The 25,076-nt window shown below is 39.6% G+C and overlaps 1 protein-coding gene across 2 annotated transcripts; it reads left to right on the plus strand.

The window, feature by feature from the left end:
• Positions 1 to 1,119: 1,119 nt before the first annotated feature.
• Positions 1,120 to 20,425, plus strand: TRA2A (transformer 2 alpha homolog). 2 transcript variants are annotated; one of them, XM_053259198.1, is made up of 8 exons: positions 1,120 to 1,317; positions 10,539 to 10,672; positions 11,616 to 11,784; positions 14,030 to 14,218; positions 17,503 to 17,618; positions 18,404 to 18,514; positions 19,586 to 19,653; positions 19,832 to 20,425. In XM_053259198.1, the coding sequence occupies exons 1-8, from the start codon at positions 1,282 to 1,284 to the stop codon at positions 19,840 to 19,842; spliced, it is 834 nt and encodes a 277-aa protein (XP_053115173.1). In that variant the 5' UTR covers positions 1,120 to 1,281; the 3' UTR covers positions 19,843 to 20,425. The 2 variants fall into 2 exon arrangements, with proteins under 2 accessions (XP_053115173.1, XP_053115174.1); XM_053259199.1 differs by having other exon boundaries at positions 11,616 to 11,775.
• Positions 20,426 to 25,076: the final 4,651 nt, after the last annotated feature.

The following is a 25,076-nucleotide window of genomic DNA, read 5'->3' on the forward strand; positions in this document are numbered from 1 at the left end:
CATTACAACATACTATGAGAAAGCTTTTAAGTCCAAAACTGTGCAAGTAATAATAGGGCAAGTAATAATAAGTAATGAGTGTTCCACATTGAAAAATACAATGCAGGAATGTTGGTGAGGTCGAAAACAATTGCCTTCAACAGAGAACCAGTGAGAGTCAGTAGACCTGGGATAAGAGACAACTCTTGAAACTACAGAGACTGAAATGTGGATCAGAGTATAAGCCGCACTGCAGCCTCCATGATCATGACTGAGCAAAATGAAATACTTGATTGCATAATCAAATGGCGTGGAGGAACGCAAAATCAACAGATACATACAGGTCCACATACAGAGACAAAAGGTTGCCCCCACAGCTACATGGTTACATGAATATACAGGCACACATACGAATGACACAATTCAAACTCAGTCCTAAGCATGTGTACCCAGAAGAAAGGCCCATTGAATTCAACCTAGCTCTGAATTTACTCAAATCAAAGATGACTCTGAATTTAAGATGACCCCCTTAAAAAGTAGAGATTAAATACAGGTTATACCTGCATTTATTCGAAAGGAACAGGACTCCGAACTTGAGATGAATTTATAGTTTATCTTAAGAATTTAAGATGATTTCTAATATCAAAATACTTGGAAAAACCTAGTCTTGGATTCAGCTAAATTCTGTGGAAGCCCAAGCACAATCTCAAAACTGACTGAGGATTTTTTTAAAAATATAAGGGCAAGCATGATAGCAACTGACAGTCTATGTGTTCTCCAAAGAAAATCAACACAAGCGTCTTCTATTAGACACAAAGGCATTTTCCATTTAATTATCCCTATATCCTAGAACACAGTCTTTATACGCCTTGCAAGATGAGCCAACAATATTATGCGTTTGTTTCTTTTCAAAGATTTAGAGTGAACATGCGGACGGACTAGAGAAAACATACACAGCAAAGCACAAAAGAAACAGACAGCCCCGTTCAGGTTATGTAAACCCCCTAAAATACAACACTTGATCAGGGCTACCCGAAGCCTCACTGCGCCTGCGCCACTCGTCCGGCGCGCTGCCTCGCTCTTTGGCGGCAGCTCCTCCATTGTGGCGGGGGGCGGGGCGTCCAGGTAGCCCCGCCCTCGCGCCGTGTCGGGCGCAGACCATACTGACGGAGGCGCCATTTTGCGCTACTACTACCTTCGCGACAGGAAAAGCGTTGGTTGGTTGGAGAAGGTCGGGGCTAAGCGCTCCTTGCCCAGATTTCTGCTTGTTTGATCCGCCTGTGGCGTTAGAAACGCGCCGACATGAGCGACGTGGAGGAGAATAACTTCGAGGGGAGGGTGAGTAGCGAGCGGTTCTGCCCTGGCCAAGGCGTCGGAGGCCTGGCCTGGTCCTGAGGGCACGAATTGGGTGGAGAGACAAGTTAGCCTCCCTGCCGGGCGCGGAGTCACCCAAGGAGGCGACGTGGTTGCTTATCAAAATGGTCGCTCGCCTGAGGTGGGGCCGCGGCAGCGCCTCCCGCCTGCCCAGACCAGTCTTGGTTTCTGTCCCGCGCTGGGCCTTCCTTTCTTTCCTCCATCTCCTTACCAGGCCCCTCCGACTTACCAGCCCTGGCCCTGGAGTCCCGTTGTTGTTCTGCCCCCGCAACCCCTCGGGGGCCTCCCCCCCACGCTCGCCCGCCCCCCCCCCGCCCGGTTCCCGATCTCTCCTCAGTTCGTGTGGCTCGCGAGCTCTGCGGGGGTCTCTGGCGATCAGCTTTTTTGCTCTCTTGCCAAGGGCCTTACCCGCTCCTCTCTCTTCCTTGTCTGACTCTTGCCTTCGCCCTTTCCCGGGACTGATCGAGCTGGGCTTATTTGTTGGGGTGCTGGGGAGGAATCCTGGGCTGTCAGTGCAGAGGGGGAAATGGGATCGACGAGCGTTGAAATGCTGCTCTTGTGGAAGGGAGAACGAGCATTATGCCTCGGGGCCTTTGGGGAAAGGTTTGGGAAGCCGGTTCTCTTGTGGTCTCCTGAATCCCTCGGGGAGGTTTCCCTAGGCAGGTTGGTTCCCTGGACTTCCAGTGTTGTTAGTAGCACACTGGAAACCAGAATCAACAGCTACTTCTGTGTGAGGCAGTAAAAATACGGTGGCTAGGCGGACACTTTTCTCGGTATCTCTTGGGGTAAAGGAGGGAGAGAGTGCAAACAGTTTGCCACAATTCCAGTGCATAGCCCCCTTGATCTGTGCTTTACCACAGATAAAGATTTATTGTTTGGCCGAGTCTCAGTTTTGAGTTTTGATTATTATTTACAGAAATTAATTAATTTCCACTTCCATGAGTTCTCTAGGAGAAGATTCTGGGTCCTCTTGGGTGAATCACTAGCACTATATTTTAAATAACGTTGGGATTTCTGTCTTCGGAAAGTACTTTATGTCTTTTAAGCTTAACTTTTTCTAGGCTTTTGGGGAGGGGATGGAGGTTTGGTTGTTTTTTCTATCAAGCAGCTTAATACAGTCTTTCCCCACCACCACGTTGGACCACCACGAGGACTATCATGTCTTCAAAGCAACCTGAGGAACTTACTGGTGGTTTTTCTAAGCATGTGTCTTTAGCACAATTCTTAACTTGCTGCTTTTTCTTCAGACCTAAAAAGTAGTGTTAGGGAACTTTAATTAAGCATGTGATAGCAGATCATATCCAGTCATTCTTGGATGGGACATCTTTCCTTGAGCCTTTGCAGTCAGGGTTTTGGACTGTCTGGGGACTAAAATGTCAGCTCTGGTGGATGATCTGCATCTGGAAGTCAGTAGGGGGGCTACTTTTCTGGTGATTCTGTTGACTTTCCAGCAGCATTTGACACCGTAGATAATTCCTTTCTTTTAAACCAGCTTGAACTTCTAATCAGATTGCTTGGATTGGCACTCAGATGGCCTAAAACTTTCTCATCTGCATTCTGAATATGAACACTGGAGGAGCAGCACATCCGTGTGGCAACATATAAAGTGTTTGCATGAGGCTCCCAAGTGTCTAGGAGTGGCCATCTTAGTACTGAACCAGTACCTGAAAGCTGTAGGCAATCCTATGTGGGAACACAAATTGAACTTGAATGCAGATAAGACAGAGGTGCTGTTGATGGGTATACCTCTTGAGTGGGGTGTACTTTACGATATTTAAGAGTTCTCTTGTCTTTCTATTGAAAATGGTCAAGGTGATTTACAAAGATTAAAGCAATAAAACAGCAGCACCATAGCTGATGAGGATTTTGAAAACTACAACAAAGTTTAACACCAGCAGCCAAATCTGTTAAGGGCAGTATTCTGGGTGGAGGGGGGAGGTAACCCACTGAAATAGATCTGTCTATATAATCATCTATAAAGGCATGCATGATGGAGCCAGACATGCTTCCCTTTCAGAAGCTGTTTCAAATTCTTGGTGCCACAACTGAAAGGATCCTATATAGTGGTTCCTCTAATTTTTTTCATCTGTGTTCAGAATGAGTTTTGTTCTGGGCGGCAGTATCAAGGCACTGTGTGCGCACATGCATTCAGAGTGAACTCTTTCTAATTCAACCTGAGTGGGATCTAAAATTAACTGAGCAGACATCAGAAAACTTGTGAGCACACGTAAGTGTGTATGCCTTACAGGGACCAGTGATCCTATCTCAGATACCTACCTGTTATATATCTGATGATGAAGATATGTAAAGAAGTGGAACTAAATACTTAAGATACTCTGGTCCTGGGCCATTTAGGGCTTTAAAAGTCAGAACTAGCACCTTGAATTGAGCCTAGAAACAAATTGGCAACTAGTGTAGCTGGTAACAGATTAGTATGACCTGATTGGCTCTAGTCAGAATTCTGCTAGCTGCATTCTTAAATGAAGCTTTCATACTATCTTGAAAGGCAGCTCCAGGTTAGAATGCATTACAGAGTCTAACCTGGAAGTGACTAGAGAATGAATGACTATTATGCCTATTTTGGAAGGTGATATTTGTTTCATCTAGTCAGTTCTAGAGATTGGGCGTGCTGCTAAACCCTGCCTTTTTGGATAAACAGTTACTGGCAGTGGCCGGAAGCATTACTTACTAGCTGCACTTCTGCAGACTCTATTCTGCCTTAGATCAGGAAAATCCACATTGCGTGTCTGAGCTTCAAGGTGCCAGTGCATGACTTAAGCCTTCTGTGGTCTGGAACCAGCATACCTTAGAGACCACTTATACCCGTAGCATTTGACCTCATGATTTGAGGTCATCGGATAAAGACCTGCACTGAAACTTTTCATAGGAAGTGAGTACTGAGCAACTAGGAGTAAATCTTGCACTACATTTGCCCAAAAACTGAAATGAAGCCTGATAGGTCAGAAATCTTGCATCCCTGGTGGCATTCCAGTGGGGTTACCAAAAAAAAACCCCAATTTCACATTGCATTTGGCCATTAAGATGACTATTATGGTCATGGGATGTAGCTTTTTAGTAGACATTGGAGTAGTTGTATTGCATTATTGTGTATGTTATCTGATTTTTAAATATTCTTTGTTTTATGTAAATGCTTTTGAGTTTGGGAAGAGCTTAGATATGATTTAAGTTTGAACACCCATCCACCTGGGGCTTCAGTCAATACTATAGGTTTTTTCTGGGAAGATGAAGTAACAAACTAAGTTGAAACAGATGTTTAGAATATTTTTCAATAGAATCATGCTGGCATCAACTAATTAATGATACTTAAAACAAATATGTACTGCTACAGCCATCTAATAGTGCAGCAGGGAAGTAACCTGCCTAGGGAGCAAGGGGTTGCTGGTATCCCGCTGGTATGTTTTCCAGACTATGGGAAACACCTATATCGGGCAGCAGCAATATAGGAAGATGCTGAAAGGCATCATCTCTTGCTGTGCCGGAGGTGGCAATGGTAAACCTCCTGTATTCCACTAAGTGGCTCCGTGGTTGCTAGGAGTTGACACCGACTTGATGGCACAACTTTACTCTACTTGCAACTAGCTCAGTATTGGAGATGGCAGGAATTAAACCTGGGACCTACTGCATGCAAAGCAGATGTTCTTCCACTGACCTGCGGCCCCATCAGAACTAAGAAATTGGTTTTATTTGTGAGTGACATCAAAAGTGATGTTCTGATGCATAATGTTATGTGGCTATTTGTCCTGGACTTGTAAGCCCTGTTTAGTCATTATGTCGTGCATGTGCATATTTTTGTTTGACTGTACATGCATTAATTTTAAAAGTGAGCCTAAGTACAAGCCCCCTCAAATGTAAGTTATAAGTGGAAGGTGTACTACTGTATACACACTGAATACAGTTGTGAGTAACTATGCATGTGTATACCATACGCAGTTTGTACATGGCATGTATTGAACGTTACATGATGTTACATGTGAATAGGGCTGTAGACTCAATCTCTTCAATGCTTTATGCATCAGAGCTGTGCTCTACTGGTGCTGACAATAAACATTTGACTTTGGCTTTTATTAAAAATATATCATCTTGCCCAGGCCTGTACATGAGCCCACAAAATATATTAGCTTGCATATGATTGCATTAGTAATTTGCATCTTTTTCTTTTTAATTTATGTCATATTTGTCTGATGTGTATCTCTAGGCAGTGTATGGAAATGTTAAAAAAAAAAAAGTATTCAGAAACTTTTGTCTGGCTTCCTAGAGGCAATTTCTGCTTGCCACAGACAGTCAAGTCAGTAGGGTCTGTCATAGAGTCGGACCCAGATCCCTGCCTGTCATATATGTAAACCAGAACATGCTGGTTCCTGGTTTAATGTTGCCTATAGAGGTCATTTTATTTAGTAACCATGAATATATTTCTGAATCTTCTCTCAGTTTTTTCAAATTGTGATCATCTTAAACTTGCACCGCAGTACTCTGTGTGATACAGCATTTGTAATAATAGAAAATAAAAATGCCTTAAACTTGTACTGGCATTTTTTTTTCCTAGGGCAGGAAAAAACCTTGCTAACTCTGCAAATATGTGAAGGCTTCAATCCTGGAAATGTTGATTAAAACACAACTACCAACACTGCCATTTCCAGATAATTTGACTGGTTATTTTGGGAGTGGGAAGCAGATAATCAAAGATAATTGTGTGTCTGCATCTTAATAGTTGCATAAAGAACTGAAGAATTTCAGATGCCATAATATTAGGTTAGGGATTTGAAATTTTCTGTAGTCCTAAGTAATAATCGTGCCTAAATAAATGAGAAGCCTGCATAATTTTTAAAATATTTGTTCCAATGGCTTCTGTGAGTCTGCATCTTAGATCTTTAATAGAATTTCTCAGATTGTATTGTAGAGTTCAAAAGCATTGTGTGCCATTTACAAAACCCTTTTTGTATTTCACACATGAAAACACAGCTTAATCTCAAAAATGGAAGAACCTGCTTGGAAATTGCTCTCTCGAGTCTGGAGGGATGTTAGTAGAATCCTAGTTGTGTAGGTTCTTGTTCTTCATTATTCAGTAATGAAGGGAAATCACTCCTTTTTATTATTGGTTCACAACTTTGAAGTTTAAATTTGAGCCTTAAAAACTGATTCTGGGACGTTTTTGAACTTTGGATGAAGGTTGGTTCTTTACTTTTAATTTAAGGGAAATATTCTTCTGTGTCTGAGATGCCCATATTTAAAGCATTGGGTATATTAACTTTTTCTGCTTCCAGTTATACCTTTTCATTATTGTACTCTGTGTATTCAGAAGTTTACTCAAAATAGGTGTGGTAATGTTTATGTCAGGTGACAAAACTACTGGATAGTCCTTCACAGCACATGGACAACTGCATGAGCATTCTCTTAATTAAGATATGGATCTGCAGGTATTTTTTTGCTGACCATTTGATTACTCACAATCCATGGAGGAGAAAACATTGAAGTACCCCTCAGTTAAGTAGGCTTATTTGCATAAAATGCTTACACCATGTTCTCCTTGGGGCAAATGTTGTATTGCTCAGGAAACACAGGTCTAAAGACCCCTGGGTACAAAGGGCTAGTTGCATTGTACTTTTATTCTAGCCATTGTATTTAAACAGTGGTGGTTTATTGTTTTGTTAATGCCTGGGGCAGAAACAAATGAATCCAAACTGTATATAATCATCCCTGTTTTGTATTCTTAGCTCTTTCCAACATGTCATAAAATTGGCTCTTGTAACAATCTTTTGCCGATATCACACGAACTGTCCTGCAAGAGCAAATAAATTAAAAGAGATTTATATATTTGTTCACTAGGGCCACTCCAACTGTAAGCTAGCTCAACTGTTAATTGGCTCAGAATTAAACACTCTTTGCCAGTGTTCCCTCTAACAGGGATTCCCAGATGTTGTTGACTACAACTCCCACAATTCCCAAGCAAAGGCTATTGCAGCTGGGGATGCTGAGAGTTGGAGTCAACATCTGGGAATCCCTGTTAGAGGGAACTGTGCTCTTTGCTCTTTCCCACAAATTCCTCCAACTTCCTCTTTGGTGGGTTAAAGCATAGTTCTGACTGATGTAATCATGGCTAACACAAAGCAGAGTGCTTTGTTAACCATACTTATGTAAGGTTTTTGAACCCACAGTTCCCGTGGTGGTGTTCTGAAGATACTGAAAATATTTTCTGGCTGCTAACAAGATTGCTTGTGTGCAAATACTTCTTCATGGATTTGCCCCAGAGCAAACTGTTTTTCTTTGGAACTGATGATACTTTAATTATCTTTATAGTCTAGCACTAAAAGCCCAATAAAGTGACTATTTCCATGACACCCTTTGGTGTAAAAACTATTTTACAATTCCTGTCTTATTCAACTTCTCAACAATCCTTTTAGACTGAGTGGTGAATTACCCAAAGCAGTACAGCAAATTTCATGGCTCAGTAGGAATTTGGATTTACTAGTCTTAGACTTACCAGACTTAGCCAATAAATCTGTGTTGAGTGCCAGAACTCCGCCTTGTGTAACAGAGCACACCCCCATGTTTTGAGGGGTTTATTCAAAGATAAATTTGCAAATGATTGCACTAATTAATCCATTTTTACAGCCCTGATAATATACTTAGACACTTTCGAAAGATTTGTAACCCTTGCACAACTTTGTTGTCGTCTCTAGTCAAAAGTATTTAGAACAAAATAAAATTATCTGTGGACTCTTTGGATATTATCCAAGTAAATTATAAGCCTTTCCTCCACCATAGCCATTGTTATAACATTTTTAATATTAGCATGGTCTGCAAATGTGTGGACATCCTGATCATTTTTTTACCCCGAGTTGTTTACAATGTATGCAGAACTTAGGGTGGGGTTGCATCCCTCAGGTTGAGCTTGGATTGGGCAGATGGCTGCCAAGAACAGATTCATGGTTGCTGATGGCATCCTGGTGACCACATTTGTGGAACCCTGGATGTAAGGAGATCACAGCAACTCAAGAGTCGATTAGAATTATCTTATGCTTCTGTGTAAGTGCACCTTGTGGGTAAAAGCTCTTGGTTCTGCTCAGTAAAAGCTATTGAGGCATTTTGTAGGCCAAAGGTTTGCAGTCTGTGGAACAGGGCTTTCTTGGGTTAGTTAGGCATGCAGTTTGAGGCAGTCATTCCCTTTTTTAAAATCTAGCATTCTCTTTGGTCTGTCTTGTGCTTTTTCTGCATTTTTCATCATCGATCTTCCTGTTCTTTCTACCCATTTCTCCTGTTTTCAAAGTAAGTCTTATTTTGACAAGGAGATCTGCATTTCATAGTATCTTGGTAAACTGTAGGAAAGCACAGAAGTGTGTTTAAAACATGGGTCACCAAGAGCTGTTCAGTAAGTTTTGACAGTTTCACCACTTTGATCTTCTTTGCCCAGCACAAAAACACAATATGAAAGAGATATAGAAAAATAGTTCTGAAATGGAACAATAAACTGGCTGTATTGATGTTGGAATAAGAAATGGACCATGAAACGTACAGTAATAGAACTATAATAAGAAATGGCATTTGGCAAATGTGAGTAGCAGTTTGATTGAAAAGGTAACAAAGTTGGAATAGTGCAATGAACCTTTCTTGAGAACTAGAAAGGAAGGATATAGTTCTGTTGTACCTTAATTCATACTATTCTTAATTTACAAATAATGAATGTTTGGGCTAATCAAAGCCTAGATGTTGTGATAAAATTATTTTGAGAGAAAGTCTTGGTTTAATCCTTAGTTTGCTTGTTTTCCTGATTACCTCATTTGAGCGTACTAATGCAAATACCACACTTGCTGTCTCCTGTATTACTTCAAAGCATTCTGTTGCTATATGACTTGGAGTAGAGAATAACAGACCCTGTTCTGCAGATAGCACCACAATGTTGCACTGTTGAAGATGATGTAACTCATTACAATAACTTTTGCTTGGCTTTGTTTTTAATCTCACTGTGCAAATATTTCAAAGCTTTTGGATAGAATGGGTAATGTTTAGAAATTGTATGCCTGAACATTCAGATGAAACAACATTTGTGGCCTGGCTCTTAAGAACCACAAATCTAGTTTCTCAAGCTCAAGATGAGCTCTGGATTTGTGTCTCAAGCAGCTGCTCCCTGTACAGCATGACAAACTGCTTTTAAATCTCAGTTCCAAAATAAGTTTGTGATTTGGCATGAAGGCCTGCTGTTCAAAGGGGGAAAGTCATACATTTAATTGGGTATGCCTACAATAGCTCTTTGGATCCTGGCCTATGAGTATGTGATGCTGCTTTTTTAAAGCTTCAGGCCTTCTTAATACTTAAGTGTGTGTGTGTGCGCATCTTACAAAATTGAAGAGAGATAAAAGTTAGGGAGCAGAATAGATGTAGAAAATGCTGTGAGAAAATCAGTGGCCTCATTATTAGAGCCTATATGATTACACCAGTTAAAATATTTTTTAAAAATTGCTTTTATAAACTAGTTATTTGCACCTTACCTGCTGGCTATTCCATTTTGGTAGATAAAATTCTGAAACTCCAGCAGAGTTTTCTAATCCCCACATGCTTAAATATACTAAATGTTCTTTTTCCATTAAGGTTAATGTTCGTGAAGAAATGGAAGAGTTTTTTCCAAGAATGTGGAAGATAAATCAAGATAAAAGAAGGCTAATGAAAAGTGTTAAAGATCAGAAAATTAAAATTGAATGGGGGAAAAAATTGAACAGAAGATTGGTCAGATAGAAGCACTTGAATATTTTTAAGGCTATAATGAATTGTTTGAATTGGGGAAGAATACACGAAGTATGAAAAATGAAAAACTCAATGAAGAATGAAGAAAAGTAGAAAGCAAGAGTGAAGTAGAATTAAAAGAATCTGGAAGAATGAATGGGTCCTAGGTTAAGTAAATGTATGGTTTATGTTCCAGTGTCTGTATGATCAAGTTGTAGATGAATTTGCATGATTACTTAGTTAATAGAGCATTGGTCATCTGGTTCAAGTAGGGAACTATTTGAGGAAATCGCACAATGTTAACAGTGGGTTAAACAGAAATTAGTCCTGGAGGGTATTGCCTAACCACTTGTTTTTCAGGCACAATCAATAAAATAAAGTTACTTTTAATATAAGAAGGTAGGCATTTGTGCAACCAGTACCACTTGTAATACTGTTTTTTTTGTTAGGAGTCACGCTCCCAGTCAAAATCTCCAGCTGGGAGTCCTGCTCGAGTTAAATCAGCGAGTAGGTCAGGATCTCGTAGCCCTTCAAGAGCTTCTAAACATTCTGAATCGCGTTCTCGATCAAGATCCAAATCCAGGTGCGTATGTATGAGCTCTTAGGATTCACTCTGAAACATTATTTAGTTGGCTTAAGATTTGCAAGTTGGGCCTTTGAGCTCTAGGTAAGATGTGTGTGGAAGAGTTTTTGAATTGAATGTTTTTAGGAAGATGTTCTATGGGGTGGTCGCTAAGTGACAGGCCTTGGGGTGGGTGGCAGGCACAGTGGGATATATTCTCCAGTAAAGCTGGAGAGTAACAAAAGCTACACCTGAGATTGTACTTTATGGTGACCTAGATGTACCCCACCTACACTGGCACAATGTCACAACATTAGCTGAGATGTGATGTGAACGTACACATCTATGTGATTTAGGATTGTAGCCAGCTCAAATGCCTGTGGTTTTCGGATATGCCCACCCCCCTCTTAAAAACACACACACAGGCAAAACTAGCTACTAATAGGTAAGATTTTCTACTATGGGAAGACTCTGGGAGTGATTTCCTCAGTATTGGGATGCACAAAAATATTTATAGGAGAATGTTTCCTAGCTACACGTATACCAGATTTCACCTAACATTTACTCTAAAAATTGTTACCTGCGCAAGTGGGTTAGGCCCAGTGTTCCCTCTAAGAGAGATTCCCAGATGTTGTTGACTACAACTTGCATAATCCCCAAGTAAAAGCCATTGCAGCTGGGGATTCTGGGAGTTGTAGTCAGCAACATCTGGGAATCTCTCATAGGGAACACTGGTCAGGCCTAAGTGTTTGTACACATACCTTCTGTATAGACAAATGTTGGAAATGATACTTACTTTGGCTACTTATGAAAGGTATATTTGGAATCACTCTAATGTAAATAAGTCTGTCCCAATGGCGTAGAGTTCTATGCAAAAAAAAAGTTAAATATTTGGGTAAGTGAAAACCTAAATAATTTATCACAGATACTTGCATATAACCAAAATTTATTTTATCATTTAAAGGTCCAGATCCAGAAGGCATTCTCACAGGCGTTACACTCGCTCTAGATCTCATTCACATAGGAGGCGATCACGAAGCAGATCATACACCCCAGAGTATCGCCGTCGAAGGAGTCGCAGTCACTCTCCCATGTCTAACCGAAGAAGGCACACTGGCAGCAGAGTATGTAGTGTAAGATTGACAATTATTTACATCTCTTTGGAAATGTGTGTCAGAAACTAGCCTAAAGAATGTATGAAATGTTAATTATGTTTGTGTTGAGTGGGCTTCAGCGTACACCTTCAGCGTACATTTTTCATGGTCATGGTTATAAGACAAGACTTTTTATTTATTTTTTTGACTGCCAGGCATGAGTAGTATTCACCCCATCAGCTACAACAGCACAACCAGCAGTCTGAGCACCCAGCGCTGTTTTTCCCAACCAAGATAATGTGGGGAGGGGGAACAGCTTGGCTTGTTGGCTATGCTCGCTCTCTATTTTTATCTTTGGGAGTGGGACAGGATTTGTACAAAAGCACCTGGTGGCTTTGCAGGAGAAGAGCATGATGAACCAGAGTGGGGTGGGTGAGTAATCCTTGTTGCAGTATTTATTTGCAAGGTCTGTACTAAAGACTGATATTTATTTATTTGTTTTGTTTGTTTATTTATTCGATTTCTATACTGCCCTTCCAAAAATGCTCAGGGCAGTTTACACAGAGAAATAATAAATAAATAAGATGGATCCCTGTACCCAAAGGGCTCACAATCTAAAAAGAAACATAAGACAGACACCAGCAACAGTTACTGGAGGTACTGTGCTGGTGGTGGATAGGGCCAAGTTACTCTCCCCCTGCTAAATAAAGAGAATCACCACATTAAAAGGTGCCTCTTTGCCAAGTTAGCAAACATTCAATGGCTTTCAATAAGTCTATAGTTGGTATGTTAGTTTGGATTGGACATGGGTATAGTTTGGATTGGACATGGGTTATGAAATTTAAATCTTTGCTGAAATGTAAAGCTCAGAGCAAGTCTCTTACATCAGGTGGTGACTTTAAAATGAGAATGTTAAAATCTACTCTGTGGCTTCAGTATAGAGCAGTAAAGACCATTAAATAGAGACCCATGTAGTGGGTTTTTTTTGGTCTGCACTCATAGAGTACTTCTGCTTATTATTCCATTTCATTAGTATCTGCTTTTTAGAGGGTCTAGATAAACTCGGAACATTGAAGGGAGAGACGGAGAGAGATTTTCCATCTCTAAGTTCCCTGTAGATCACTGAACCTCATACTAGTTGTGTTCATCTAATTGGCATTTTCAGTTTTGATCATTCTCAAATGTGGTCTTTACAATTTAGTTGTTTCCAGCTATCCTGTAAGAATCTGAGATGCTCTGTGCTGCATTTCTTACAGGTCTTAAACATAGGTTTTATCTTCCTATATGTAAAAAATGTTTATGCCTTTAAAATTGTGCTTTAGCTGCCGCTAAATCCACCTCGCAGCATCTTAAGGCTACAAGATTCACCTGCCCACATCTGAGCTACTCTAGGAGTGGGAGCTTGAGGGAACTTGTGTCTGATCCTTTCTACTCAAAGGTAGCCCTCCTGAAGAGGGAACACTTGTGTGGGAGTGAGGGTATAAAGCAGGTAGGTCTCCATTATATGCCTGATGAGTCTTGCGCCCTCTTGCGGGGACCACAAAAGATGGAGGCTTTGAGCGGTTTACACTAATCTGCATGCCATCTTCACACTTTTAAAAATGATTGGCTTTTCTTCTTCTTAAGATCATGAAGGAATTACTAAGTCCCAACTGCTGACTAATAGAAGTTGTCCTTGAACAAAAAGGAAACCTGGAGTCAGAGTTGAAAACAGAATGCTATGTGGTTCCAGCTGTTCATCCCTAGATGAAAATATATTTTTCCAATTGCCAAAAACTGAACCATCATGACATTCATAGACTGCAACTCTGGCCAGATTTCAAAAGAGCTATTTTAATGCTTATTGTAATATGATCTAGCTGTCTCTATCATAAAATCCTAGCCAGCTTACCTCCATTCGTCTGTAGGTTTATTTACCCTATGACTAGTTGGACCTTTTTGCTGTGATGCCCTCCACAGCAGACTGCCCTCTCCTAATTCCTGTGATCAGCTTAATGAAGCAGGACCTTGTGAGGCCAGTGGTGATGTAGTATACACATTTCCCCTTTCCTTCTGAGTTACTTAAGGGTACAGTTAGCCAGAATGTCTGCTTGCCTTTCTGTTCGAGCTGGAAGAGCATTCGTTGGAGAGAGAGAGTGTGTGTGTATGTGTGTGTGTGTGTGTTTGTGTTTGTATTTGTATTTGTATTTGTATTTGTTGTGTGTTTTTGTTTAATGTTGTAACTTCTTTATTACTGACACTGTTGTAAGGATTCTTGAACACTTGGATTTGGTTTATTTTTCAGGCTAATCCAGATCCTAATACATGCCTTGGAGTATTTGGCCTCAGTTTGTATACCACTGAGAGGGATCTTCGTGAAGTCTTCTCCCGTTACGGACCTTTGTCTGGTGTCAATGTAGTATATGATCAGCGGACTGGTCGATCAAGAGGATTTGCTTTTGTTTACTTTGAAAGAATAGATGATTCTAAAGAGGTAAAACACTTCTATATTTGTTCTCAATACATAAGTGTTTGTTCTTCAATATTTATAAATGCCAGTGCTACTTGATAGTGTTAGGGAACTAACTTGTGAAGATTTGCAAGTTTAGTTACAAGTCATCCAGCTAGATAGCATTTACCTGAGAATCTTGGAAAATTCAAGTGTGAACTCACTGTTTAGTTCTTTTAACTATAAAACAAGTAACCTTCTGCTAAAGTCAGCCTCATAGCAACGTAACATCCCTCTAAAATACAGAGGTTTGGACTTCTTAAGATGTCAGCTTAGTTTTTGTTACAGAAACAATTTGGGGGGTGGGGGAAGCAGGAGACCAGAATAAATGGACAGTTCTTATAACTGAAGAAAGTAATAGTGAAGTCTCCCACCAAGGATCTGTGTTAGATGGGTAGTGTTAATTCTTTGTAACTTGACTTGGGGTACAGTTAAATCTAAGCATTGAAATAGCTGGTTTTGTGGATTACATCATACCATTTAGGATGACAACATCCAAATGTGAGAGACAGTGAGGTTCCCTCCAAGCTGAGTAAATAAGCAAAAGAATGGCAAGTGTTAATATGAATGTGTTGGAACAAAAAAAAAGTCTACCTTAATGTATATTCTGATAGGATTTGAATTTGCTATGATTATCTGGAAAAGAGGTAGTGGGTCTTATTAGAAGCCTCACTGCAAAAGCCAACTAAGTGTGCAGTGAAAAAGTGAACACTGTTAAAACAGCAAGTTGTGTCATTATATAAATCTATAGGTTGGTCACATTGGATCAGTGCAGACCTGTTCTCTTAATCATTAGCCATAGTAGAGAGATTAACTCGGATATGGGATTGTACACACCCTTTGTCTACATATTCAGCGTTTTGGTATGGTTGAGAGTTGTTTGTGTGCCCCTAGTATTTACCCTTTACCATGGTAAATATTAGGGCTGTTCACCAGTGAATGTATAATGTACGCACACGCCCTGGCACCACACAGAGACAGCTGCTCCCAGCACAATGATATTTGCACAGTTGTTTCCTGTGCCAGCATGGGGTGCTCTTCTGTGGGACCTGGAGCATACAGGGATGTTGAAAGGACATGTGGGGATGTGGAAAAGCCACACAAGGCATCTGGGAACTGAGGGCATCCCATATGCCCTCGCACACCCTTCTAGCATCTCCATGTGCTCTGGTTCCCATAGAAGAGCTCCCCTCAACACCAGAAATGCAAGCAACTGTATAGAAGTGGCCGTATTGGGAGCAACTGCCTCTGCATGGCAGATACATCAGCATTGGATGCCCTGATCCACAGCCCTAGTAAATACAAGGGATTCCTGTCATAATTGGGTATTTGAGAAGGACACATAATTAAATTGTAATATGGGAATTGAATTTATTATCCGAAAACCTATAGCTATCCTGACAGTATTATTTGGTATTCTTTGAGTATGTAATTGTTGGGGTGGGGGGGATTGAGTTGCAAATATTTAATTATGTACAGCTGACCATATCAAACTTGATCTGCTGGTTACTGCATTCCTTAAGTATGGCTCATGGAGAACAGTATTTGTTCCTAGTGTGATATAATTATGCTAAAATTGAAGTACTAACAGATTTGTCTGGGTTAATTTGATTTTCAGAACTGTACTCCGTAATCGTTTGCAATAATTTGTAATCTTTGCATTGATTAATACTCAGGATTTTAATGAAGCATTTAAGACAAATTTAGGATTTTATATTTAAGATAATTGTCTTGTGTTGATGTCCCTCTGCAAAATAGCATTTGCCAAGAATAACTGTACTGTACATATGAGTCTGAATAGTGCTGAGCAGTTACAGTAGGGGTTGGTTGGTTGTTTGTGTTTGTAGGTAGCTTTGGTTGGTTCTTTGTAGTATGGAGCTTTTAGTAAAAGAGGATTCGTTAAAAATTGTTTTCTGTATCTTTGTGATCTAAGGAAATCACTAGGTGGCGATATAGCCTTTAGTTAGTCTGATTAGGATAAAGTAAAAAGAAGTGTGGAGTGTTTTGGTCTTAATAAATTGAAAATAAAATGTAAACAATGACCATGTGTAACTAGCTTTTTTTCTCTTGTATATTGGTTTAAACCCTACATTCTGGAGTAATGGTATTTCTAGGAAAGGACTTCTTTTTAAAAACTTAATAAAGCACATTTTAGTATTCCAACATCTTGGATTGAATCCAAAGATGCCCTTCTGCATTTGTTCCTTATACTAGAATATTCTTGTTCATACAAGAGGATTACCATAGGATCTTCCTGTTCTAGAAGTGCAGACTCTTCCACTAGTGCTTGTACAAGTTGTTTGGAACAGCACTTCCAGCTATTTTCTTTGAGCTCACAGTTCTTTGGATCCGACCCTTAGTGTTAAATCCAAAATAACAGGATGTTATGGTACTGTATGTAATACCGAGAATCATGTGGTTTAATAAGTCTAGTCACTTAGTCATTTGCATTCAATTGGTTGCCTTTGTGAAATAATATTAAGCACAGACATAAGAGATTTGTATTGACAGTCAAGGAGTTGATAGCAACCAAGATTTCACTGGGAAAGAGATCAAAATTAGATTTTTTAACTGAAATTGAAAACCTGGACTGGCTGTTACATGTAATTGTAGATCTCTGTGTCTAGCTTGTGTGATTCAGAATAAGATTCAGTGAATTGATAAAAAGCGTTCAGAAGCAGAAAGCTTTCCTACACAAGTGTGCAGGAGATGGAGCATAGTATAATCAGCCTACTAACATGTTGGCTGAGCAAGTTGCATATGGTGAGTGAGTGGAGAGGTTAGTAATTAAGAAGTCATATAGGCTGAACCCGCCATTTTACTAAGCTCTGCTAGAGTAGGTCCTTGTAAGCGAGATGGCAGGAGACGGGGAAAGCATGAAATGGCAGCCGACTAGCAGTAACCCAGCCATGTGCACACTGCAGGAAGCCACGCTGCTGCAAGCTCTTGATCAGCCCATCCCCTTGTTAGAGCCAGTCCTGGAAGGATGTAGCTTGCTTCAGGGGAAATAGCTGCCTATTTACCTTTTTGGCTAGCTAAAGGCAAAGTGTCAGGGATAGATCAGCTTCTTTCTTGTTAGCAGAGTGACTGCTTGAAAAGGGATCACATTTCACTAGCGGAGTGCCCCAGGGCAGTGGAGATGTTTTCATTCTGTCCACTGAAGAAGAGACAGCCCATTCTGATTAGCAGAATACTAATAACTGCAGACAGGCTGATTTGCTTAATGAGAGTAAGCTCTGATTTCTGAAGAGTCTTTACCTTCTTTGCAGGCAATGGAACATGCAAATGGAATGGAACTGGATGGCAGGAGGATCCGGGTGGATTACTCCATCACGAAGAGAGCACACACACCCACCCCAGGCATTTATATGGGCAGGCCAACCCAGTAAGGAATTTACTGACTTCATATGGGGGAATTTAATCTTAGAGGTTGTGATTCAGTAGATCTGAGCTTTTGTAAAAAATTCTTGAATTTCAGAATTTGTATTTTGTTTTTCTTAAAAGAAATCTCATATCAATTAACAATAGAGAAAACAATATCAAGATCTTCAATATGTGCAGCAATAAAGATATAAATAACAATTTTTAAAGAATAGCATTTCTGTAACATTAAAAAAAAAACAGTAACAAACAAGTGCTATGTGTGCACAGGCATCCAGCTTCAACAAAAAACAAGATAAACTGTCAGCAGGAGCCAACAAATTAAACAGCCAAAAATAATGGCCCTCTCATTGCACTCTGACTTCAGCCCTGAAAATCTCACTAGCCTCTAAAATATCTGAGGAAAGTGGCCTAAGAGATCTGTGCTTCCACAGCAAGTCCACTTCTACAGTGAGCCAATCATGATTTTCCTCCTGTCTTCCCAAAGGGCAATTGCTCTGTTGGTTAACTCACTGCAATATCTGAGGAAAATACTTTCTGAATATGTGTTTTTTTTTAATGGACTTTAAATATGAGATCAGAGCCCAGCATGTGCAGCATTTCTGAAGCTAAGTTGCTGTGGACCTGATCAGTTCCTTGAAAGGGAAACCACTGAGAGCCCCATGCAAAAGCAGAGTGTAATTTTTTAAAAGAAAAATGAGCTCTTCATACTTAAGATAAAATCTGAAATACATATTTGCACAATAGCAAATATATATTCTTAATGCTTATTTTCTTCCCCCCTTAAAGCAGTGGAGGTGGTGGTGGAGGTGGAGGAGCTGGCCGTCGCCGTGATTCCTATTATGACAGGGGATATGACAGGGGATACGACAGATATGAAGAATATGATTATCGTTACAGGTATGCTTTAGAAAACGTGAAAGTTCTGAGAATCTTCCTCACAAATATATTCAGCCACAGTTAATGCTTTATAGGCCACAAGATTGCTGCCTGCTCAATTAGCGGTGTACAGATATTTCAAGTACAATTTTAAATCCACATAACTGCTTATTATTTATTAATTTTGTTTAATGCACTTACAGCCAGCTTCTTAATTTGTATAAATTCCCAAACTGAGCAACGATAAAACACAATAAACAAAATACTTAAAACAAGACAATAATAAAGGCAGCAGGGTAAAACTACTTCTGTCCAAAAACAAGTTGAGGCCACATAAATGCCTAATGCAGATAAAACAGATTAAAACCATTTTGTGTAAAAATACTGTACAGTAGCATATTATAATAGATTACATAAATGCATTTTAATGTCAAAATAGCTGCTTCACTCACTCTGAAAATCAGAGGGGGGGATTATTGATGAGGCCAGAATGGAAGAAAATAAATAATGAAGGAAAGGTTCCTATAGGATGCATGGGTCGCATTTCTTGTGCTGAGTTGCAGGCACACTTTAAAAAAAGAGAGAGTAGATATAGAGGAGAAAGATGGACATGTATGGTAAAAATGAGTCCCAAAGTTGGTCCTAGGTTGAAAAGTTTGAAGAATACTTCCTTAAAATAACATGCCCTTCTAGGCACAAAAGGCAGTCTGCCTTACACTGTCATGTGGCACTGTATTTTTCATTGGCTTCATAACAGGTCTGGGGACTGACAATGACATTGTAAAGACAAGAAGAAAATATTTGGTTAATAAACAGAGTTGAGGAAAATAGGCTTGCTTTATTTAAACTATTAACAGTTCTGGAAAAACAGTATTTCCACATTAACCTACAGCGTTAGGGAACTTTGGGATGGCATATGAAAACAGAAAATATATTTTTATGTGTGTGTAAGTTTACGCAAACAATATATGCTCTTCAAATCCAATTTACAATTCATGCATGGGTTAGATTCTGAATATGCACCATGCATATGGTGTAGAAAAATATATAAGCAGCTGCTCTCAACAAAACTGCTTTGTATTTTCTTCAAAGGAGGAGATCACCTTCACCCTATTATAGTCGTTACAGATCACGATCAAGATCTCGTTCCTACAGCCCAAGTAAGTAAAACTAAACCATTTATATTGAGTGGATATGTATTTTTAGCACAGTTAAAGATCTTGAAATGTGGCAGAAGGGGAATGCAGATGGTATGCACTGATGCTGCGAGGAGGGAGGGAGGAATGAATGTGGAAGTATGAACTGATAGCATAACTATGTTTTTTCCCTTCCTTTCAGGGCGTTATTGAAGAACAGAAGCTAGTTACAGTTGCAAATACAATTTTTAAACAACAAGTTCTAACTTTAGCTTTTCCTATGGATCTCCAGCAGTTATCCTAAACCCTGTATAAGATCCTTATACCATTTAGAATATATGTTTTTCAGTTGAAATATCAGTTTTCCATCTCTTCTTATTGTAATACTCCAAGTGTAAGCTTTATGTACGTAATACTTTTCAGCAAAACGAAATAGGAATCCCAAAGTGTTAATAGATTTTGTAAAACTTCTTTTTGTTTTTTAAGCAGGTGGGATTTTTGTTGAACTTAATGGGGAGAAAAGAAAGAATTGGTGTGTGTTAAAGCTTGCATGTTGTATTTCAGTAGAAACCTATTTGAATAACCTGTTCATTTTTTGTTTGCAAAACGTGCTGTCCTGTATCTTTGATTATAGCACAACTTAGTACGTATCCCTAAACCAGAGAGTTTTCATTTATTGTTCCCATTGTAATTATTACAACAATATTGGAGGAATTTCTGTGGAAAAACCAAAATCTTGTACATTGCAAATTATGCCTCAGTATGTGTTAGATAAAATCATCTCATTGCTAATGTGGATATGACATTTGATTGAAATACTTTAAGCTGAACTCTCTGAAAACTGTATTGCATCTATTTGCTGCCCCATAATCAGGACACACAGGCCTAATTTTGTTCTGTGGATCATTCTGTGATCTGCTGTTCAACACAATTCCATATGCTACTGAACTGATGGTTAAGCAGGTTCTATTTGGTAGTTTGTACTGAAATTATTACTACCCTAGACTTTTATTACATTAGACTTTTCTTTTCAAAATAAAATTTAAATTCTACCAATACAGTTTTCACTATTCAAATTGGCTAGATTCCATCATTCATTAATATTAAGAGTTAATATTAAACTGGTTAGAATTGAAAGATGGCAGTGTGCACAATAAAAGTTAGCATGCTGGTTGAAGTGCTGGAGACAAGCCACCTATTGTCACTGAAATAATGCACAATATGAAACTGTGAAGACATTCAAGGAAAAGGAAAGAATTTACATGGGAGGAAAGGGACATGGATGTGATGTTCTGACAGTGCAATTCCATAAAGTAGGTATGTTGCATATACATTTAGACAGAAAAGTGCCCTGAGGTGATGGGACAGGGTAGGACTGGGTCCCAGTAGATGGGCAGGAACCCATAAGTATGGAGGGAAATTTGCTTTGTGGGGAGCAAAGAAGCTTCTCTCACTCTCTCACTCACTCTGGTAGGGACTGAGTCTGCACATGTGTGGTGTTTTCATGCTGCCAGGAAACATTGGCAGCAGCCTGCAGGGGTGAGCCTTCATCTGGTTGAAGCTGGGAGGCTGAAGTTAAGTCAGCAGAAACTTAAAAGGATTGGGAAGTGGGGTGGAGAAGGAAAAACACACTGTGTGTGTGTGTGTTGCATTTTTATTGTGAGGCAAGTCTCTCTCATAGGATATAAAACACACTGGTTTGTCCCCGTCCCCCCAAATTGGTTCCCATATAATTGTTTGTTACATTTATTTCCTGTATTTCTATCATGGAACTCAAAGAAGTATACACGAGGTTCTACTTAATCTTAGTGAATAGTGTCTGACAACCAGACTAAGTTACATTGACATTAACGAAACAAATTAATCATGACTAACTTGTCCCATTAATTTCATTGGGAATAAACAGAGTAACTTAGGATGCCAGCCAATATCTCACCTCGCAGCCTTATCCAGTTTAACTTTATGGTTTGTCATTCAAAAGTTCAAATACTTTGGGAAATCAAGTATTTTAAAAAGGGCAAGCCTTTTGGCTTCCTAGTTTAGCCTTTTTGAGAACAAACATCAACTGGTAGTGCAGCTGAAGTAGATATAAGATATATATGTCTGCTGTACGTGTACTTGTTACAGTGTACTTGTTGCTGACATCAGTAAACTTGGTAGACCTGTGTGAGAATGGTTATGAACTGAAAGGCATACATGCTAAAACTTGAAAAAATCTCTCCCTGCCATCTACCCCTCAACCAAAAACAAAACAATGGAACACATACTCTTCACTCAGAATACAAAGAGGAATCTGTGGCCTGAAATGCTTCTATGACAAATCATCCTAAATTCAAAGTCTTAATGTAAATTGACCTGCAAACCCTAAGATAATAACCCTATGACTTGAGGAAGAAAAATGTTTTTGGATCTTAATGGCATAAGTGCCATAAGCGGACTCCTCGTCCCAGACTTCTGACTCTTCCTGTACTGAGGAGAACAGATACTCTTGTGTGTGCAAACAACTTAAATTGTCCACTTTCCTCCCTTCTGGCATCAGTATTCCCTGTATTTTATTCCTCTTGAGCCTTACTCTGTCTTCCTTACTAGCTCAAGTGTATCCTGGTCTGCACTGATGTCACACAAACTTTCCTATTAGGGCAGAGCAGAGTGAAATAGGAACTGTGATGAGCAGAAAGCTGTTGAGCCTCAAATAATTCAGTGTTTGAGTAAAATGTTTCATATCCTATCTCATCTGAAACTTAACAGGCACCTGGCATGATAGAACATTTTGTTGCTAACTTCACATGGGTTTTTCCTCTAGAAAAGTAGCAAGTTCAAATTATTGTTTCACATCACTGACAATAAAACTGGTGTCCCATGTTCTGGGCCAGTCAGAGTTCTGGATTATCTTCAAAGGGAGCCCCAAATATAGTGCATTGCTTGAATGTGACTAGAGCATTAATGATATTCTTGGTCCAGTTTACCCAGGAAAATGTAGAGTGTTTACACAGTTGCCATACAAATCTCTTCTATTATATATTTCGAAGAGTTTGTATGAAGTCATATTTCGTGACGACATACAGATACCAAACTTTGTATACACAATCCTGCCACTAATTTATTCAGATAAATTAGCTGAATGCACTACTTTTAACAGCAGAATATGCTTGGAGAAAGGTTAAAAAAGAAATTTAAGATGTTTGCTTATTATAGTTCTGTGTTGCCCCATCAGTCAGCTCTGGATGGTTCACAAGTAAAAGCAGATGTTTCTCAGAGGTGTTGCTTATGTAGAAAAATTAACCTGCTGAAATAGACTTTGTGCTTGGATTCTCCCCGCCCTTTTGTCGTCTTCTTCTTCCTCTTCTTCAGAAATAGGTAGTAATATAGCAGGGAAGGATGAATTAGCAACTCTCCCCACCCATTTCTTGGCTCAACTGCTAAAATGGGAAGAGTTTAAGAATGTGCCATTTTCTGGCAGTGCTGTGGATTTCAACACCTGCTACAGATAACTGAAAATGTATTACTTCCTGACTGCCTAATTTAAAATATGTGTTCTGAAAAGGATGAAGGATTTGAAGTGCCTCCACCCTATAACTGCTGGCTGGTGACCAACATTCACTAGAACACAGTCTTCAGTGTTACCCCAGTGCTGTTTTGTATCTAATTCAGTGCTACATTCTGTGAACGATAGTCAATGGAGAAAAATGTTGGATAGTGGTTCTTGGAGTATTTGCAGTCTGTGAACTACATTAGTTTTAGGTTGGCATTTATGCTGAAATAAGCCATGTTATCTATTGTAACTCTACTTTTGTATTTATCTGTTGTTAAATAATGTATCATTGCATGCCCAGTTACATCTGAAGACAGCAAAACTTTCATGCAGGAGTATGAGCAAGTTTGAAATCGCTTCTGGGACAAGAAGTGGAGATGGGACCCCTGCCACCTTCTCCCCACCCCACACCTTTGCTGCAGAAGAGCTGTATGGATGTGGTGAAAAACAAAACATTATGAACATGCCCTTTCTTTCACTCATAATATCACACTCTCTGATCGTGAGCCAGCAGCTTACTAATGGTCAGGGAGGTGGGAGGAATAGTGAAGAGCGGTCTCTTTCCCAGGCAATGGGGTCCCCCCACCTGATAGGCCCATGCCCCCATTGGTGGGGGTAAATCACTGGTGCTAGCCTCACTTCTCTGTGCTACTTGGTAAAGTATTCACAATAGCAGTTTACCACAGGACTTCAAAGACAGGTCTTTAAGTGTAATAAGTGTAAAGGTCTGATATCCCAAGATAGCAAACCAGCAGAAATCCCTCTCTAGATAGATGTATGTGGAATTCTAGTATATTTCAGCTATATGCTCCCTGACCTTTTTAAAGGTTCAGTTTCTAGGTGCAATAGACATGAGCACCACAAAAGATACCATTGTTATACTCCATTCATCCTCTACGGCGTGAGACGTGACTCTGGTGTTGGTAGGAGTCATTTTGTTTCTTAACTCATATCAACCTTTTAATATGTAAATCAAATTGGTAGTTAATGGAATGTGAGCTGAGTTTTACATTAAATTGTGTGGATTCCTTTATGTGACAGCTTATTGAAAGTCTTTTTTTCAGCATGCAGCTGTTCCAGGAATGCATAATTGTGTAGAAAATTCATATTACTCACAAGGGCAGGTTGCTAAAGATCCACTGTGAATGCCTTCACAGTTCTACTGTGAGACCTCTGTTCAGGATACTTTTCCCCAAGAAATTCTAGGCCTCATCTGGAATCTACCCTCTTGACTGGCTGTTCCCAAACTCATGTACATAGAGGTGAGTTTCCTCTTACTTGTCCTGTTATTACAGGAAAAATTAAGGTAGGTTTCTTCCTTTCCTTCTATTTCCTGTAATAAAATTGTAGTTCTCCATAGGCTAAATATGATTTCCTCCTTCACACTTTCCCATTGAACTGCCCATCACATAAGCAATTTTAATATATATCCATGCATTCCATGCTCAAAGCAGTTCACATAATAAACAAAAATAAAAGAACTTGAGATCTCTTTTGTTCCTAGCATGGTCTGTCTAACTAGGTTTGCATCACACTACCCCATTCCATTTTAAGACTTCTACAAACTGCAGACCGGGACATCACGGCCAACATCTTTTTCTCTCCCCCGCATTCTTTATTTTATCTTTGCTTAACATCAAGCTTAAAGAGGAATTCTAATTAACTCAAAGTGTGCTCACTCTCTTCGTGCTACTGTTCCTTTGGGGTCACTTCTGAATTGTTTCTGTATTGTCTTTTCAATCCCTTTTACAAAACTATTGTCATTGCACTTTTGGAGGAAGCAGCCTGGGAGGAAGTTCTAAGCAGGGCTGAATGCTGGGAGTTAACTGTAAGCCTGTGACAGAATTGACATGTTTGCAACTAAACTTTCACTAATCCCAAGTAAATAAATAGTGGTAATAATGAATAATTCCAA

This window comes from Hemicordylus capensis, chromosome 6 (genome assembly GCF_027244095.1).
Source record: "Hemicordylus capensis ecotype Gifberg chromosome 6, rHemCap1.1.pri, whole genome shotgun sequence".
Lineage (NCBI taxonomy): Eukaryota > Metazoa > Chordata > Lepidosauria > Squamata > Cordylidae > Hemicordylus > Hemicordylus capensis.

Excerpts from the sequence above, each read along its gene's own strand:
- TRA2A (XM_053259198.1), top strand. The coding sequence starts at position 1,282 with ATGAGCGACGTGGAGGAGAATAACTTCGAGGGGAGG. Across the intron at positions 1,318-10,538 it reads AGAATAACTTCGAGGGGAGG|GAGTCACGCTCCCAGTCAAA; the intron begins GTGAGTAGCGAG and ends TTTTTTTGTTAG. Across the intron at positions 17,619-18,403 it reads TATATGGGCAGGCCAACCCA|CAGTGGAGGTGGTGGTGGAG; the intron begins GTAAGGAATTTA and ends CCCCCCTTAAAG.